The sequence below is a fragment of the Erpetoichthys calabaricus genome, chromosome 4, assembly GCF_900747795.2.
Source record: "Erpetoichthys calabaricus chromosome 4, fErpCal1.3, whole genome shotgun sequence".
NCBI lineage: Eukaryota > Metazoa > Chordata > Cladistia > Polypteriformes > Polypteridae > Erpetoichthys > Erpetoichthys calabaricus.
Window position 1 is genome coordinate 225,521,101 of NC_041397.2, and position 18,434 is coordinate 225,539,534.

Here is an 18,434-nt window from a genome sequence, read left to right on the forward strand (position 1 = left end):
GCGAAGGGAGGCTACCCTCTCGTCCACCGGGGTAAACCCCAATGTACAGGCTCCAAGTTGGGGGGCAATAAGTATACCCACACCTGCTCGGCGCCTCTCACCGGGGGCAACTCCAGAGTGGTAGAGAGTCCAGCCCCTCTCAAGGAGATTGGTTCCAGAGTCCAAGCTGTGCGTCGAGGTGAGCCCGACTATATCTAGCTGGAACCTCTCAACTTCGCGCACTAGCTCAGGCTCCTTCCCCTTCAGAGAGGTGACATTCCACGTCCCAAGAGCCAGTTTCTGTAGCCGAGGATCGGACCGCCAAGGTCCCCGCCTTCGGCCACCACCCAACTCACACTGCACCCGACCTCCTTGGCCCCTCCCATAGGTGGTGAGCCCATGGGAATACCCGAAATCTCCCCAACCCCAAATGCACTGTCTAACCGCACACTGCAAAATTTTTTACATATTGTGACCATTCGCACAGTCCATTGGGGTTTGATGTGCAAAAGAGAAAACATGCTTTCAAACAGCTTTAAAGTTTACCCTTACAGGATCAGCCGCATTTAATAGCGTGTAAGTCATATATAGTTTTAAAGCAAGCTCATTTACCCAGTAATTTGTCCTCTATGTCATGCATACCGTTTGTACTCATTTTCTGGAATATGCCTTCGACTTCTGTTGATCTGAAGGAATTGCCAACAATGCAAACCAAATAAAGTTTTCTGTGTTTCTGAGTAGAATAAAAGTCTCTTTGCCCAGTTCACTCCTGGCTTGCTTTTTGTGCAACTCAGAAACCCAAATGCAACAATATACACTTGTATCTAATGACTTTAAAGGGTGGCCTCGATTGTTTCAATAAGCTTCCAAATTCCACTTAAAGAAACATCTCCATAAGTAAAAACATTAAATTAATTTCTTGGTAAGCATAAATGTGTAGCCTATAAACGCTATTGCTGTTTGTAATAAGTTAAAGTAAGATACAATTCAACATACAGCTGACAAAAACATGAAAAGAAATGTCTTGACTGAATGACAAAAACAAGTGAAAATCGTAAACACTAATAATGATAATAATGTATACCTGAATTTCACATTATTCGTACTGATTACCCATTTCAATTAAAAAGAATACACTATCCTATAAAATTGTGTTTTACAATGACCATCAACAAAAGCCAAGTCACTAGGAAAAGCAGAAATTGATCTACAGTAGAATTGTTTTACGCCTGTGTAATTGTAAATAGAAGGTTCAAGAGTAAGCAGCTCCAGTGACCTAATAATATTATTACCTATTATTTTACTGATGCCTATATTCAAGGCAGCTTACAACATTTGAGATATAATTGGTTATATTTCTTTTGTTTTTCCAATTTTACAAACAGATGAAGTGACATACTGTACATGCTCATGGTCACATAGTGGGATTTGAACCCAAATTTCAGGGTTTGAAGTCCAAGGTACAAAGCCTTAACTACTACACCACACTGTATGCCAATGATATTAGACTTTAGTTAAAAAAACAAAAAAAAAAACAAATATTGTATATATAAATGTAGGAAGTTATATAGTACTTCTAATATATCTGATTAACTGAAGGGACTATAACTAAGGACCACTGTCTTATGAAATTCCCCAGGTGAAACTGGGTAATACAGCAAGTATTGTATAAGTAAGCATTTTTACTTTTGTTCTGTGGGTTAGTTTTATGAATTTCTTCTTCTCTAATAGTTTAGTAATTCAATACTATTGTACTTAACCAAATTAATTTTACACTGAGATAAAGTTTCCTTGATCTAAAACATATGGGCCCAGTTTAAAACATTACACCTGTTCATCTGATGAGCCCATGAGGTCACCTAAAAATTCCTTTAATGTGCTGAATAAAAAAAATGATTGGTCAGCTTCTATCCTCTCCCGCAAACACAGTATAATCCTGAGCTAAGTAGATTTAGATCATCCTTTTATGGGTTGGTTGTGAAATATTACCAACGGTGCTTAGACAGGAAAAATTGAACTGGTTATTGTGTAGAAATAAATATATTCCTGATTTGTCAAGTGCATACTTGTACTGATTTTTTTATGATGTCTATGGTAGAAATTAAACAACTTATTAAAGAATGCAATTTATTACAGCATCAGAATAATCAGAGAAACAAAGAATAGAGGTTCATTTTATAAACTATTGAATTTACATACAGTGTCAATCAATGCATACATTTACTCTGGTTGGTTCGTTGGTTTACACCCAAATGACTTGTATAAAATTAAGGTATATTATATTATATTCTGGTTCTTCTTATACCTTTGAGTTGAGCCACCACCCTTGAAAGTTCTGTGCATATAACAACTTTCCATTCTGGCTGTTAACAGGACATCTGCAGATTTCTTAGTTATCTCTTAGTCATCTTGCAGTACATTTTGTGTTCACTTGACCTTTATCTGGTTTCCTGATATGCCTGTAAAAGTTTCTGACATTTATTAACCCTTTATGCTGTTTCTTTAAGGAGAAAGTTATGTTACCCTAAAATTATTCTTCCACATGTCTTATCACACTCCTATTTACCATAGAGTGTGCTCTGTCAACTTTGTGGCACATTATACTTTCAGACACTGAACATAATTCAACACATTAAGCAAACTAGTATTTTGCTAGTGTGGAGAGTTTTTTTTTTTTGCCAAACACAACTATTTAAAACTTCATTCATCCTCTATCATTTTCAGTCATACAAAGACTCTTTGCCAACAAAGTGGGATTGTTAAAGCTAGTTTACACTGAACATATTGTCTCAGTAAGTAATGTTATTTTAGAGTTGTTTTTATTGTATAATTTTCACTTGCATACCATAACTGTTAAAAGAAAGAAAATCCTACCATTAACAGTAGAAATCCTGAAGCTTATGAAAAAACTTGTAATCCCGGCCTACTTTAAATCCCTTCACACCTCTACCATCAGCGTCTTTTGTTTTGTAAATGCGTTGATCAGCACAAGCAACCTGCTGTTACAGACTGAAATCAAAGGCTTCTTCTTTTTGGGCGCATACAACGTCAGCACGGCACTGCCAGATCTAAACACTAGTGTCATGCACTGAAGTGACCTTAGCTGCAGGTGGAAGTTCCATTTTATGGTGCCGAGCAGAGTTGCATTGTGTTACAGCAGTCTATTAGCCGGCAAAAGTGCTGTGAAGAAGCTGTCTGTTGCTACGATCCTGCCTTTGTCCAGTCTGATAGTGGTCACAGGACATCGTATCTTTGATTGTCGCTACAACAAACAGTTCTGAGCAGGCATCAGCCACAGCTCTTGTGAAAAGAATGGAGATAAATGTCATCAACTCAAAGAGGGAGAGGCAAGTTCGTTATACCACTTGAACATCACTGAGAGAATAAAACTGAATAATAAAAAAACAAGTGCTAACTTTTACAAGTAGCCAAAATTTACACCGGGTGTTACAGACTTAAATCAAATGTGTGTTTTTATTATATTGTAGAAATAATAATAAAAATAGCAGGTCACTACTCAAAACATGGACCGCCTGGTCTCAAACCCGAGACCTTCGGGTTATAATGCATCAGTTCTTACCTCTACACCATTCAAGAATAAGTGTAAACTTCCTGTCGATTGACATTTGAGCTTGACTTTTTAACTCATTGACAGCCATATGTAAATCGAATGCTTTTTTTTTCCTTTTGTTATATTCTTGAATAATAACGCACATGTTTATTTGATATTTGGACTAAAGTCTTCACACATTGTACACTTTTCGTCATTATTAGTATAACATGGAAAAAAGTTTCTGCTTTAGGTATGTGTTCAGCATTTCTTGCATTTCTCGCATTTCCTTTCATCCTACACTTACTCAGATCTTTTTAGACACGGAACACACATGAAATGTATGTATTCCAAATAACAATATACTGTTATTTACCCTATACAACTCCAGGCGCCCCACATGCAGATAAGGAGCCTTGGCTTGAGCTGGGAGACCTTTTTGCCTGCGAGTTAAGCTCTGTCAAGGGGTGGGGGGGCAGGGGGATGGGACAACAGGCTGCTTGCTGCTTGTGCTGATCGACACATTTACAAAACAAAAGACGCTGATGGTAGAGTTGTGAATGGATTTAAGGCGGGCCGGGATTTTTTTCATAGGCTTCAGGAATTCTAGTGTTAATGAGATGCATTTCTAGCACAATCAAATGATATTAGTAGTAGAAGCAATATTGTCACTTGCACAGAATAGTGAAATTCTTATGTTTGACCAACATGTAACACAGTGCTAATCTGTTAAAACAGTGATAAACAAGAACATATTAAAATATTTAACTTAATTTCAATTAACAGAAAACACAACTCACCTTTCCTGGTATACTCTTTACCCTTATCTGTATGCGTCCATTACATGTTAGCTTGTTTATTTGGTGTATCGTGGAAGATTTTTGCAACATGGTTGCTTAGACCGTCCACTGTGCAAACTACAATGCAAGTCTTGACACTGAGTAAACTGGAAGATCTAGTTTACTGAGTCTGTGGAAGACTGATTCTTTTCCTTTTTGAGCTTTAAAAAATAAATAAATAAATAAACAGAGTTACAAGCAATAGGGCAACAAGCTGATGGATGTTTGTTTTTTCATTCTAGAACTTTTGGTCCGCACTGGGTTTGTTTGAACATTAAATTTATTTCATTTGATTATTGTAAAAGGTTTTTTTCTGAATGCATGAGTAGGGGATAAATAATGCAACTCTTTATGGTAAGAAAGCCATGAATTTAGATGAAGGGGCATTGATTCTTATACTACCTACATTTTAACAGGGCACATTACAACACATACATGATGACATAAATTGCTAAATTTTGTCACCATGTTAAAGTTTTTCCTTCTTGACATCCATTCTAATAGTGAGGATGAGTTCATTGATCAGTACTTTTTGTTATGTTCAGTTACTATAGTAACCTAACATTACTTTAACCTTATTGGTACCTTTTACAGGATGCTGTTGATGCTGTATATAGTTGTTTCTTTTTCAACTGGTGATGTGTTCCATTGTTTTTATATTTACAAGTTATTTTGCACATTTGTTAGATGTAACAGTTATGCAACCTTTATTTTGTAATGTTGTTGACAGAGGGAAAAGAAGGAAGATGCATTTGAACTTCTTGAAAACAAATATATGAAAAGAGCAACCACTATGTAATACTTTGAATAATTTTCCTATGAAAAGTAGTTATACTTATTTTTAATTTTTCATTTCAGATAGTAATGGATTTTAAACATCCTGATGGACAAAATGTATCTGTGCTTCTGCCTCAGAGAAGTTTACTGGTGATGAAAGGAGAGTCTAGATATCTGTGGAGTCATGGGTAAAAACAAATTTCTTGTCAGTAGAACGCCTAGGCTGTTCAGTATTTTTTACACATTTATTATTCTAGATGTACTTTTTAGGTCACATTTGCACTGAGTCATTTTTTAATATTTTTTACAATCAGAGTACTGGTATGGAATGTTCTTTCTAAGGACTGGCATAGCTTGGCTCACTTATTTGTGCGCTACTGGAAAATGTTGTGTGCTAAAGCCTCTTATAGGGAACATTGCTGGCAGGTTAAGAAATGTGTCCTGGATTACACAGTGAGATAGCAGAACACCTGGTTGCTTTGCTGTTTATCTTAATTATGGCCCTTGTCTATTTCGTAGATCCATGGTGTCAAATGATGTCATGGTAGAGAAGGGAATTCCCTGAGCAGCTTTAGGAATGTGATTTCGGTAGCCATCCCAGTAACTTTGGGTGTGAAGTTTGCTCATTTCCCATGAATATTTAAGTTGAGTTCATCCATAGTCTTCCTCTCACAGGCCACTAATGTTCATCCATCCATCCATCATCCAACCCGCTGAATCCGAACACAGGGTCACGGGGGTCTGCTGGAGCCCATCCCAGCCAACACAGGGCACAAGGCAGGAACCAATCCCGGGCAGGGTGCCAACCCACCGCAGGACACTAATGTTCATGTTAGGTTAAAAGTAATGCACTGCTGTCTTATCCAGGTATTTCTGAAATGGAAGCAACATTAATTTAAATGCTTGCAATTATGCTTTGTGTTTCTTTAAATAAATCAAGGGACTACAGTCTTTTTTTTGTCCATGTAGCTGTTAGAAATGATTTAGTTAATAATTGGAATGTTATTTACTTGTTAACATCAGCATTATTTACGTTTTCCATTATCCATTTAGTTCCAAATTCTGTTGAGAAAAAACATTTGGCAACTACTGAATATCCAAATTTTATAATATATTTCTATGCAGTGCACTTTTGTCAAACCAAGCACTAGCTCCTAATTTGAATTTGAACCTAAAGCTTCTGGTGCAGGTTAAGATGGATGACTTTTTTTTTTGGACAGGATTACTCCCAGAAAATCTGATGTTGTTCCAGTTATTAATGCTGATGCAGCACAGATAGTTAGTAGTGATCTCGGGAACTTAACATTAAACAAGAGAGAAACCAGAACTTCCTTTACATTCCGGAAAGTGAGGCAAACTCCTTGCAATTGTGGTAAGTATGATATTCCAAAATGTATTGTTATTTCATTGGTAATGCATTTCTTTAAATATTTATAATCGTAAAGTATTTGTTGTGTGTAAATTAAACGTTAACATTTGCTTAAACAAAAGCACAAAGCTATATTTGTTCCTGAAAGTGAAGTTTTTATTTTCATTATCAAGTACTGTTTGCGTGATAGCTAATTTGTGTAACAAGTGGATGGTTTTTGGGTAGTTTCATTGGATTTTTCTCCACGTACACTGGGTTTCCTTTTATGTCCTGAATACAGGCAGGATAAATAATATTGTGTCTCTACATTTGTTCTGTATAAGTGAACACAGGTGTGTTTAGGTTTCTTCTGTGATGGACTGGTGCCCTGTTCTCTGTTCACTACTGCCTCATGCCTAGTACTGTCAGCATAGGCTGCAGTCCATTGTGACACAAAACTATATTAGCAAGTTTGAACATTTTACAGCACATGATGATATTATTACATGATATATGTTGTTTTCAGCTTACTTAAACAGATGCATGGCTACCACATTTATACAGAGCTGTAACAGTTTTTCTTTCTGTTTTTGTCATTATATAAATATTTAATTCCTTGTTAGTGAGTTTTCTTGTCCAATGTAAAATTAAGAGCAATGTCTTAAATTTTACCTTTTATAACTGTAAGGGCATTTATTAATGCTGTTGTTAATTGACTTAGTTAATGAGCTTTTAGTCCATACTGTAACTGTTACCCTGCAATCAGAAATAAGACGATTCTGAAAATGGGGAAAATACTCAACATTTCTGTTTGCTTTTCTTGTTATGCCACTATTGTTATATATTGACACATTTGTTTGAAATCCGCGTGCATTTGTCTAAGCTCCTTATCAATTGTTCAACATTAGTAGAATCCTTAAGGCATACTTTTTTATTTCAACCATTTTATTTATGGCTTTTACTCTCAATGATTTATGTGTTGAGCTTTGTTTGAATGGTTGCTGGACACATTGAACCACAAGCAGAACTGGAAATGTAAACATAACAAAATAATAATCTCCTTGCCTCAGACACTTTGGGAGCTGCTTATCTTTCTGGCCACCTGGCACTTTACCTTACTGTCTGAAAAGATAAATAATTCAAAATCATAGCTTAACTGTAAGGTTCATTTAGAAAAAAAAATAATTTAACTCTATATATAGTTTTTAGGTGTTCACAGTTTTTTGGTTTAAAAACTAATGAAGCAAATTGTTCTAAATTTCCTTCACTGCTTATAAAGAAAAATCTTACTTTATTATAATGATGTTTCTCAAGGACAATGTGCTTTGGATCACAAAGTGGTTAGAATGTCTAATATTGTAATGCCAGAATGCAGATTATCTATATGGTTTTAAAATTAGATTTTGGAAAAAGCAGATTTTACTTCTAAATCAACAACAGAATAACATTTTTATTGAGATACACAACTCAGATTGTTAGGAAAAATCAATTATTTTTGCAGAATGATATACCCAATGAATATGGATTGTGATGATCATAGAAGTTATATGTAATATTTGATATTTATTAGTTAAAGCAGACAAATTACCAAATGCATTCCAAAAAGTAGCTATTTTTCTTTATTTACCAGTTTCAGCCAGGGGAAAAAAAAAACCACTAAAGAGATTATTTAGTCTCACATATTCACCTAGACTTTCTACAGATCTAGGATACAAATTTTAAATACAGGTAAATAAAAATAAAATACTATATATAAAATAAAGATAATATATACATCATATTTACTAAAAGCAGGTGTTTGTGCACAGTTGTGGTCAGTGAGGTTTTTAATCATTTAACATACCATTATATTTATTGTTATACAAGTATACAAAATAGTAATACAAGAAAGATCCATTATCTCATCGTGCTGTCTACCATAACTTAAAGAAGAGACCTCAGTGACTAAGATCTGAGGCTATGACTGAGGCTATCATCCATCCATCCATCCATTGTCTCCCGCTTATCCGAGGTCAGGTCGCGGGGGCAGCAGCTTGAGCAGAGATGCCCAGACTTCCCTCTCCCCGGCCACTTCTTCTAGCTCTTCCGGGAGAATCCCAAGGCGTTCCCAGGCCAGTCGAGAGACATAGTCCCTCCAACGTGTCCTGGGTCTTCCCCGGGGCCTCCTCCCGGTTAGATGTGCCCGGAACACCTCACCAGGGAGGCGTCCAGGAGGCATCCTGATCAGATGCCCGAGCCACCTCATCTGACTCCTCTCGATGCAGAGGAGCAGCGGCTCTACTCTGAGCCCCTCCCGGATGACTGAGCTTCTCACCCTATCTTTAAGGGAAAGCCCAGACACCCTGCGGAGGAAACTCATTTCAGCCGCTTGTATTCGCGATCTCGTTCTTTCGGTCACTACCCATAGTTCATGACCATAGGTGAGGGTAGGAACATAGATCGACTGGTAAATTGAGAGCTTCGCCTTGCGGCTCAGCTCCTTTTTCACCACGACAGACCGATGCAGAGCCCGCATTACTGCGGATGCCGCACCGATCCGCCTGTCGATCTCACACTTCATTCTTCCCTCACTCGTGAACAAGACCCCGAGATACTTGAACTCCTCCACTTGGGGCAGGATCTCGTTACCAACCCTGAGAGGGCACTCCACCCTTTTCCGGCTGAGGACCATGGTCTCGGATTTGGAGGTGCTGATTCTCATCCCAGCCGCTTCACACTCGGCTGCGAACCGATCCAGAGAGAGCTGAAGATCACGGCCTGATGAAGCAAACAGGACAACATCATCTGCAAAAAGCAGTGACCCAATCCTGAGCCCACCAAACCGGACCCCCTCAACGCCCTGGCTGCACCTAGAAATTCTGTCCATAAAAGTTATGAACAGAATCGGTGACAAAGGGCAGCCCTGGCGGAGTCCAACTCTCACTGGAAACGGGTTCGACTTACTGCCGGCAATGCGGACCAAGCTCTGGCACCGATCGTACAGGGACCGAACAGCCCTTATCAGGGGGGCCGGTACCCCATACTCTCGGAGTACCCCCCACAGGATTCCCCGAGGGACACGGTCGAATGCCTTTTCCAAGTCCACAAAACACATGTAGACTGGTTGGGGCAAACTCCCATGCACCCTCCAGGACCCTGCTAAGGGTATAGATCTGGTCCACTGTTCCGCGACCAGGACGAAAACCACACTGTTCCTCCTGAATCCGAGGCTCGACTATCCGACGGACCCTCCTCTCCAGGACCCCTGAATAGACTTTTCCAGGGAGGCTGAGGAGTGTGATCCCTCTGTAGTTGGAACACACCCTCCGATCCCCCTTCTTAAAGAGGGGGACCACCACCCCGGTCTGCCAATCCAGAGGCACTGTCCCTGATGTCCATGCGATGTTGCAGAGGCGTGTCAACCAAGACAGTCCTACAACATCCAGAGCCTTGAGGAACTCCGGGTGTATCTCATCCACCCCCCGGGGCCCTGCCACCAAGGAGTTTTTTGACCACCTCGGTGACCTCAGTCCCAGAGATGGGGGAGCCCACCTCTGAGTCCCCAGGCTCTGCTTCCTCATTGGAAGGCATGTTAATGGGATTGAGGAGGTCTTCGAAGTACTCCCCCCACCGACCCACAACGTCCCGAGTCGAGGTCAGCAGCGCACCATCCCCACCATATACAGTGTTGACACTGCACTGCTTCCCCTTCCTGAGACGCCGGATGGTGGACCAGAATCTCTTTGAAGCCGTCCGAAAGTCGTTCTCCATGGCCTCCCCAAACTCCTCCCACACCCGAGTTTTTGCCTCCGCAACCACCAAAGCCGCATTCCGCTTGGCCTGCCGGTACCTATCAGCTGCCTCCGGGGTCCCACAGGACAAAAGGGTCCTGTAGGACTCCTTCTTCAGCTTGACGGCATCCTTCACCGCTGGTGTCCACCAACGGGTTCGGGGATTGCCGCCACGACAGGCACCGACCACCTTACGGCCACAGCTCCGGTCAGCTGCCTCAACAATAGAGGCATGGAACATGGCCCATTCGGACTCAATGTCCCCCACCTCCCTCGGGATGTGGTCGAAGTTCTGCCGGAGGTGGGAGTTGAAGCTACTTCTGACAGGGGGCTCTGCCAGATGTTCCCAGCAGACCCTCACAACACGTTTGGGCCTACCACGCCTGACCGGCATCCTCCCCCACCATCGAAGCCAACTCACCACCAGGTGGTGATCAGTTGACAGCTCCGCCCCTCTCTTCACCCGAGTGTCCAAGACATGTGGCCACAAGTCCGATGACACGACCACAAAGTCGATCATCCTTTAACCGCCACCTTATCGTGGTGGAGGGGTTTGTGTGTCCCAATGATCCTAGGAGCTCTGTTGTCCGGGACTTTATGCCCCTGGTAGGGCCACCCAAGGCAAACTGGTCCTAGGTGAGGGATGAGACAAAGAGCGGTTAAACAAAACCTCCTATGATGGAAAACAATTTTGGACGGCGTTTTCCCTTGCCCGGACGCGGGTCACCGGGGCCCCACTCTGGAGCCAGGCCTGGAGGTGGGGCTCGATGGCGAGCGCCTGGTGGCCGGGCCTGCACCCATGGGGCTCGGCCGGGCACAGCCCGAAGAGGCAACGTGGGTCCCCCTTCCCATGGGCTCACCACCTATGGGAGGGGCCAAGGAGGTCGGGTGCAGTGTGAGTTGGGTGGTGGCCGAAGGCGGGGACCTAGGCGGTCGGATCCTCGGCTACAGAAGCTGGCTCTTGGGACGTGGAATGTCACCTCTCTGAAGGGGAAGGAGCCTGAGCTAGTGCGCGAAGTTGAGAGGTTCCGGCTAGATATAGTCGGACTCACCTCGACGCACAGCTTGGACTCTGGAACCAATCTCCTTGAGAGGGGCTGGACTCTCTACCACTCTGGAGTTGCCCCCGGTGAGAGGCGCCGAGCGGGTGTGGGTATACTTATTGCCCCCCGACTTGGAGCCTGTACATTGGGGTTTACCCCGGTGGACAAGAGGGTAGCCTCCCTTCGCCTTCGGGTGCGGGGGACGGGTCCTAACTGTTGTTTGTGCGTATGCACCGAACAGCAGTTTAGAGTACCCACCCTTTTTGGAGTCCCTGGATGGGGTGCTAGAGGGCATACCTTCTGGGGACTCCCTTGTTCTGCTGGGAGACTTCAATGCTCACGTGGGCAATGACAGTGACAGTGAGACTGAGGCTATCATTAAAATAAAAATCTTTGACCTTTATAGCAGTCTGTTTATGTGACGCAGTAATGATGGCAAGAAAGTTTGTGGTCAGAGAAAAAAAAATTAGGTGTTTTTCTTTTGGTTTAAAGTGGCTTGAAATAATTGAACATAAAACCTTACTTTATTCTCTTGTAGAGCTAAAATGGGGGTATATTTGCCTTCCAGCTGAACTGGACTGAATTGGACAAATATCCAGGAGTGCAATGTAAATTTGTAGAAACATTTTGTAATAGACTTGTTTCAACTGCTGCCAAAGTATTAAGAAACCGTAGAGTGGCATATTCTTCTTATGTGTGGAAAAACTGCTTCTTCCACTAATTAATGATTAACCTCAGTTAGTTTATTGCTTGAATTTTGCTTTAATTAACATTTTACTCTTTCAGGAACAGCAAATTGATTAAGTTTCTATATTTACAGTTTATCCATCAGTATGTGACAGTCAAAGTGCTGGAAAATTAAATGTTCCTCCTTCAGTCCCACAAAGTGAAGTGGATGCCTCATGTCTCGAGCAAGATTTTGTGCACAAAGTCTATGAAGAAATTGCTGGCCATTTCAGTAGCACCAGGCACTCTCCTTGGCCAAAGGTGGTAGAGTTCCTGAAATCCCTTTCTAGTGGTGCCTTGGTGGTAGATATTGGCTGTGGAAATGGTAAATACCTAGGCGTCAATAAGGATCTTTATATGGTAAGCAAGGGCAACGGTTGTTTTACTGTGTACATTTTACTTTCAGTGTCAAAGAGCTATTATTTAGACCATCAGTTCTACTTAAATCGCTAACATGAAATTCCTTCATCCACTTATCTTTTCAGAGATACTGTATGGCTGAGTACTATTATTTCAGTCATTTTTATATAATACCCTTCTCCATCCATTCATTTCTTGAAACTACATTTCAAAGACAAGGACACAAAGAGCTAAACCTTGCAGCACAAGACAAAACATAAATTATGGACACAATGACAATCCTTGACAGGACACACTGATGCTGAGACATTTTTGACTTGCCAATTTCCTAACTGAATACAGTATCATGGGGATGTGGGAAAATTGGAATACCCTATATTAACCCAAACTGATATATATGGGATATTGTGTAGATTGCATATACTTTAATTAATGAACAGGCTGGGAACCTAACTGTATATCAAACTCGCACACCACTAAGCCAACATACAGTGATCTCCGTGTGCGTTACAAATGAAAATGCAATACCATTCAATAAATAATAAAACCTTTGCTAGAAGATCTCTGGGGGCATATCAAGTGTATCCAGCTGCCATCAACTCGATAACAATGGAATTTTAAGGATATAAGAAGAAAATTATAAAAAATTCTTGGCTCTTGTTTTTGCAAAATACAATGTGAAGGAAATAGAAACAAAAATACTGAAGTAAAAATTTATTCTGTTATATTGACAGATTGGCTGTGATCGTAGCAGGAACCTTGTAGAAATCTGCAGAGAAAGACAATTTCAAGCTTTTGTATCTGACGCTTTGTCCATTCCTATTCGTGATGGAATTTGTGATGCATGTATATCTATTGCTGTGATCCACCATTTTTCAACTAAGGTAACTTGGTACAAAAAGTTTTTGCTTTATTAATTTGTGTGTGTTTTGTTTTGCTTTCATTGTAATGAAGGTAAGGTTGGGTCTTGTACAGAGGAGCTTTCTAAAGTTACTTGTTATTTTTCTTAGATTTAATGATACATTAAAAGTAACATGTGGAAATTCAATGAAATTAACAAAATTAAATTCAGGATAACTTAACTTTTTAACTTTCCCTTTCAAAAACTAAAATATAATTGAACAACATTGCAATTAAAATGAAAATGTTGTGATCACTGATGAAACACTCGGCCATTTAAAATAATGTGTGTGTAATATTTCAATCCGAAATGTCAGGAATATGTTTACTTGTACAGAAAATGCCAGATAAATAGTTTGAACTAAATAAGATAAAGATCATGTGTTATTTAGTTATTCTGAGTGATCTCTTTTCATAATAAGTATACAATTTGTCCTTTATTACGTTAAAACAGGAGGTTATATTAGCATGTGCCCTTGTTAAAAGGCTAGTGATCCTCTTATGAATTTGGTGCCTATACTTCTGGTTATTCTCTTGGGTGAAATTCAGTTCTTAGAGCTGTCCTTTTTTGCTGTTCCTCCTCCCTTATGGGGACCCTTGGTCTCATGCACCCAGAATAGGCTGCACTTTAGTTTTTGGTTTTGGTGTCACTAGGCTTAGAAGATTTCCTAGAACTTTCAGTTCATTTCCGGAGGTTGTCAATCCTTAAGATTATGTCACATTACACAACTTTTCCAGTGATTTTCAGTTGCAGACTTCATTTACATAATCTTACCAAGTTGGAGGCTGTCATGATGCGTTTCAATGATTGCAATTTTTTTTGTTTGACATACCTAATAACTCAGTCCAAACAATCCGAGACTTGGCCATCAGAAAAATGGGTGAACTTGTGATAATTTGGAAAAGTGAAACTATACTGGATTGTATAAAAAAAAGCAAAGGCCAATCATGCAATGCAATGCAATGACATACTGTGCAATTTCTAGTCATGTAACATGACATGCTCAGTCAAAGAGATTGGCAACGGCAGTTGTCAAGTTTAACATCAAGTCGTGCAATGTGGCACATTTAATCATATCTTGAAAGGTGTTAGATTTGAGGTATCTGAAGCTATGATTTTTTGCATCGTTATCCCTGTGCCTCCACCTTAGTCATTGTGGACGGACAGAATAAACTGTGGAAATGTTTGCCTAGTTTTAGAAATTAATTTTTATTATTGTGTGTGTGTTTTGATATTTTGTTTGACACAAGATATTGTATAAAATAAGCATGCTGTTAATAATGTTAAACATTACCAGTGGAGAATATCCATACTGTTTGACTTTCAACAGTTTCTCAGCATTTTCTCTGCACAAATGAGTATAATGACACTGGGATACCTTTTGCTCATAGATTTTTCATTTGAGGAAATTGGTTTTACAATTTGAGCTATGCTGGCAGTGGCATCTCCATATATTTCTGTGAAGGCACAGAGTTTAGTTTTATTCATTACAGAGAAGTACTACAGGGTGGCAAAACTGGATGAAATGTGCCTTATGTGCTCTTTTACCTCTAAATTATTTTAAAGATGATGATGTTGAGCCTTTGTGGTTGCTGCCAAGATGAAAACGTGTCAGAAACACAAACATTCAGAAAAGAAAGTGACATAAAAACTTGTACTTGTTGAATACATATGTAAGAGGTGTACTAATTAGACATGCTGCAGATAACTAAATCCCTGGGCAGTTCATTCCCAGGGATTCTGTTAGTTGTAATTGAAGCACTGGGGCTAAACTCCTGGGGCCTCATGTATAACGCCGTGCGTAGAACTCACACTATAACATGGCGTAAGCACAAAAGCGGGAATGTGCATACACATAGAAAAATCCAGATGCAGGAATCTGTGCGCATGCAAACTTTCACATTCTTCCACTACATAAATCCCGATCAGTGTGAAAAGTAACGCACGTGCACGCGCCTTCTGTCCCGCCCCAACTCCTCCCAGAATTACGCGTCTTTGAATATGCAAATCAATATAAATAGCCTTCTGTGAAAAGACAATGGGAAAAGCACAGGGGAAAATACAAGAATTTCAGCGAATACCAAGTGGAGGCAAAGGAAAAACGTACTATTGGTTGGCTTAAACAGCGGTATAATCAACAAAAGAAAGTTGATCAAGTGACAGAGTGTCGGAGAAACTCAAAAGCTCAAGTTCACAAAGTTGTGCAGTGCCCGAAATAAAAAAGAAATCACATATCAAAGTCGCCGTAAAAAGGCGAGTTGTAGCCCACCGTCTGAGTGTCATATGAAAGCTTATTAGGGTACAGACAAAAAAAAATAGGCACGCAGTGGGGAAAAAAAGCACGAAATGTCAACTTTAATCTCGAAATTTCCACTTTAATCACGTAGTTTATTTTGCCATTAATGTAGAACATCATAAACTTCATCATAAAATCGTTTAATTTAGTTTCTCAAATCCCAATTTAACTAAAGTAGGACGTTAAATGCTTTGTTCTGTATTTGATCTTCTTTGTGCTCTGTGTGTGAATCACTACCTGCTTCTTAAACGGGCTTTCTCTTTCTCCGACAGGACACAGAATCCATTACATTTGTGATATGACAGCTCTCTGAATAATTAAAATACTGAGATGTATACGTGACATCTTTTTCATGATGATAGGAATGAAAGCATGTTATTAAACATGGGAACACGGTGGCGCAGTGCTTGTTCATATCTCACGCAAGAGGCTTGCTGCGCCATGCGCGACCTTCAATGACATAATTTATCACAGCAGTACTGTCTCTTTCAAACGTACTAACCTCCAATTCCTGTCCTTACTTTTCTTTCTCCAAATACCCAATCGCCACACAATCAGCTATGTAATAGACATGAAGCCATTTGTAAGCTTAGAACGCCGATTCTTCAAAACTTTTAAGGAACATTGAAATATCTTCGTAGTACATGTTTAATTATTCTATCCGTCTATCTTTCCAGTGTCACGTCAGCGCAAGAATACAACGCAATGCAGGAACAATCCATGAACTAGCTAGCGCTGCGGCACCGTGTCCTCACATGCTTAATTATTAACAATACAGATTATTTAAATGAAGTTAAAGTTTTATCTGTATAATATAATCAACATATTTTGCTGCATTTCATCTTAAAAATGAATACCGTCATCATATGTAAATACGCGCTTTATAAAGTGGCGCAGGTTGTACAATATTATAACTGTAGTGCAAGTTTACAGTGAGGTAATTGTACTTATAAGTAAACAGTTCTACAAGGAGCACTTGATGGACTGATTGAGTGCGTTTAGAGTTCTTGGGATGAAACTTTTTCTAAACCGCGAAGTCCGTACTGGGAAATCTCTAAAGTGTTTTTGCCGTGGCTGAGTCAGCATCTGCTTCATGCTGTATACTGATAATTCTCTTTCCGATCAGCTGCTGCTGTGATTCCCCACTCAGATACAGTGATGTAAATACTCCAAGTGGTGCTGTGAGAGTAATATGGAAAAAGATGATCTGCTGTGGCAACCCTTAACGGGAGCAGCTGAAAGAAGAAGAAGATGCAGTGAGAGTTACAACGCTAAAGCAGTTATGGTATTTGGAATACTATGGCTATTCCCTGGACCATTATATTGCTGCAGGTTAATTACAATCAGATGCATTACACTAATAAAAAATATGCAGTTAGTTTCAGTGTATTTATAAAGCCGCGTCAGGAATGTGGAGCTAAGAAAGAAAGGGTACCACACAGGAACAGTAGCACTGCTTTGACGCTGGGTGCCGCCAGTCTGCAAAACCGAGCGGAGAAATTGCGTACGCCAAGGTATGAGGTACCGTGGAAATGTGCGTGGCTTTACGCCAAGTTTAGGTTTTATACATTGTGATTTGCGCGTGGAAACGTTCGTACGCAACATTTCTGTGCGTACGCACCGTTTATACATGAGGCCCCTGGTGTTTCTATTGGCATATACTCACTTTTCGCATTATACAGATTGGCCCTTGCGATTTGTGGGTTTACAATTCATGGGTCTGCCTATTTGCGGATTTGTTCTCAATGTTTAGGTGGAAATTGTTTTGCGAGTTTTGCGATCTATTGCGGAAATCCACAGATGACACTGTGGTATTACTGCTTAAATGGACTGCAAATCCCAGCATTCCCATAAGTACTGCATCATTGGGCAGCTTCGGTGGTTGCTGCTAGGGCTTCTGGGTGAAAGACAAGGCTGTTAGTTTTAAAAGTCAGCCAGAAGAAGTCAACAGGATCGCAAATGGTGGTGTCTTTTTGTTTCAACACTTCACTAAACAATTGGATTACCATTACACCTATCGAATTGCAGTTTTCTTTGGATTTATGTTCTTGTCCTATGCAAACTTGTTTATTTGATTTTGTATGGGTTGCAAAAACGCCTTCGTCTGGGTGTGCTCCCAACTTCTACAAATACTCATATACATTGGCATCACAGACAAAACTTCACATGAATTTCAGGACGCATTCACAGGGGATTTCATTTCATAACTACACCACCATCATCTGAATCTATGAACTCTGTTATGTTTAGCGTTTTATTGGATTTTTTTTGTATGTGTAATATTAATCATCTTTGTCGTTTATTCCCATAAATAAACAGTTCACACAACTTTAATATAATAAGTTACATTTTGTAAAAAGTTCACTAAAGAACGATTAAACCGCATACTTTTTCATGGGGGAGGCCACATATCTTGCGTTTCTTAAAACGTTTTTCATTTTATTTATTGCAATAAACTTAGAAAATGCAGTAATCATGGGCCCAAAGTGTATTTGTGAATTTCCATATTCGCGGGGTCCCTGCACCAGCAACCCCTGGAAAATTGTAAGGGATAACTTTCCTTATATGATATCCTTTCTTAAGAGAGTTCACCTTAAACATATGTATGAGGTATTTAAAAATGTATTCATGTTGAGTGGATAATACAAAAAGTTAGCTTGATCTAATTGTACTATTCAAATGCAAAGTGTGAGTGTAGCCTGTTTTATATAACAAATCTCTCCAAAATCATCCCAGAAAAAAAAAGTAAGGTTGTTTAACTGCCCATTTTGTTATGAGTACATTCTAGTTCAAGTACTAGAATGTTTCAGAAGAAAATCCATGTTTTCAGTGCAAAGCTAGACTC

General features: G+C 39.9%; 1 protein-coding gene across 1 annotated transcript in view; it reads left to right on the forward strand.

Annotated features, from left to right (window-relative positions):
- The window catches only part of alkbh8 (alkB homolog 8, tRNA methyltransferase), a 74,775-nt gene that overhangs the window by 52,884 nt on the left and 3,457 nt on the right, over positions 1-18,434 (forward strand). Inside the window, exons 7-10 of the mRNA XM_028800397.2 lie at positions 5,227-5,333; positions 6,366-6,517; positions 12,127-12,392; positions 13,127-13,276. Of these exons, the coding sequence (XP_028656230.2) occupies positions 5,227-5,333; positions 6,366-6,517; positions 12,127-12,392; positions 13,127-13,276 (675 nt within the window). The remainder of the gene's footprint in view (positions 1-5,226; positions 5,334-6,365; positions 6,518-12,126; positions 12,393-13,126; positions 13,277-18,434) is intronic.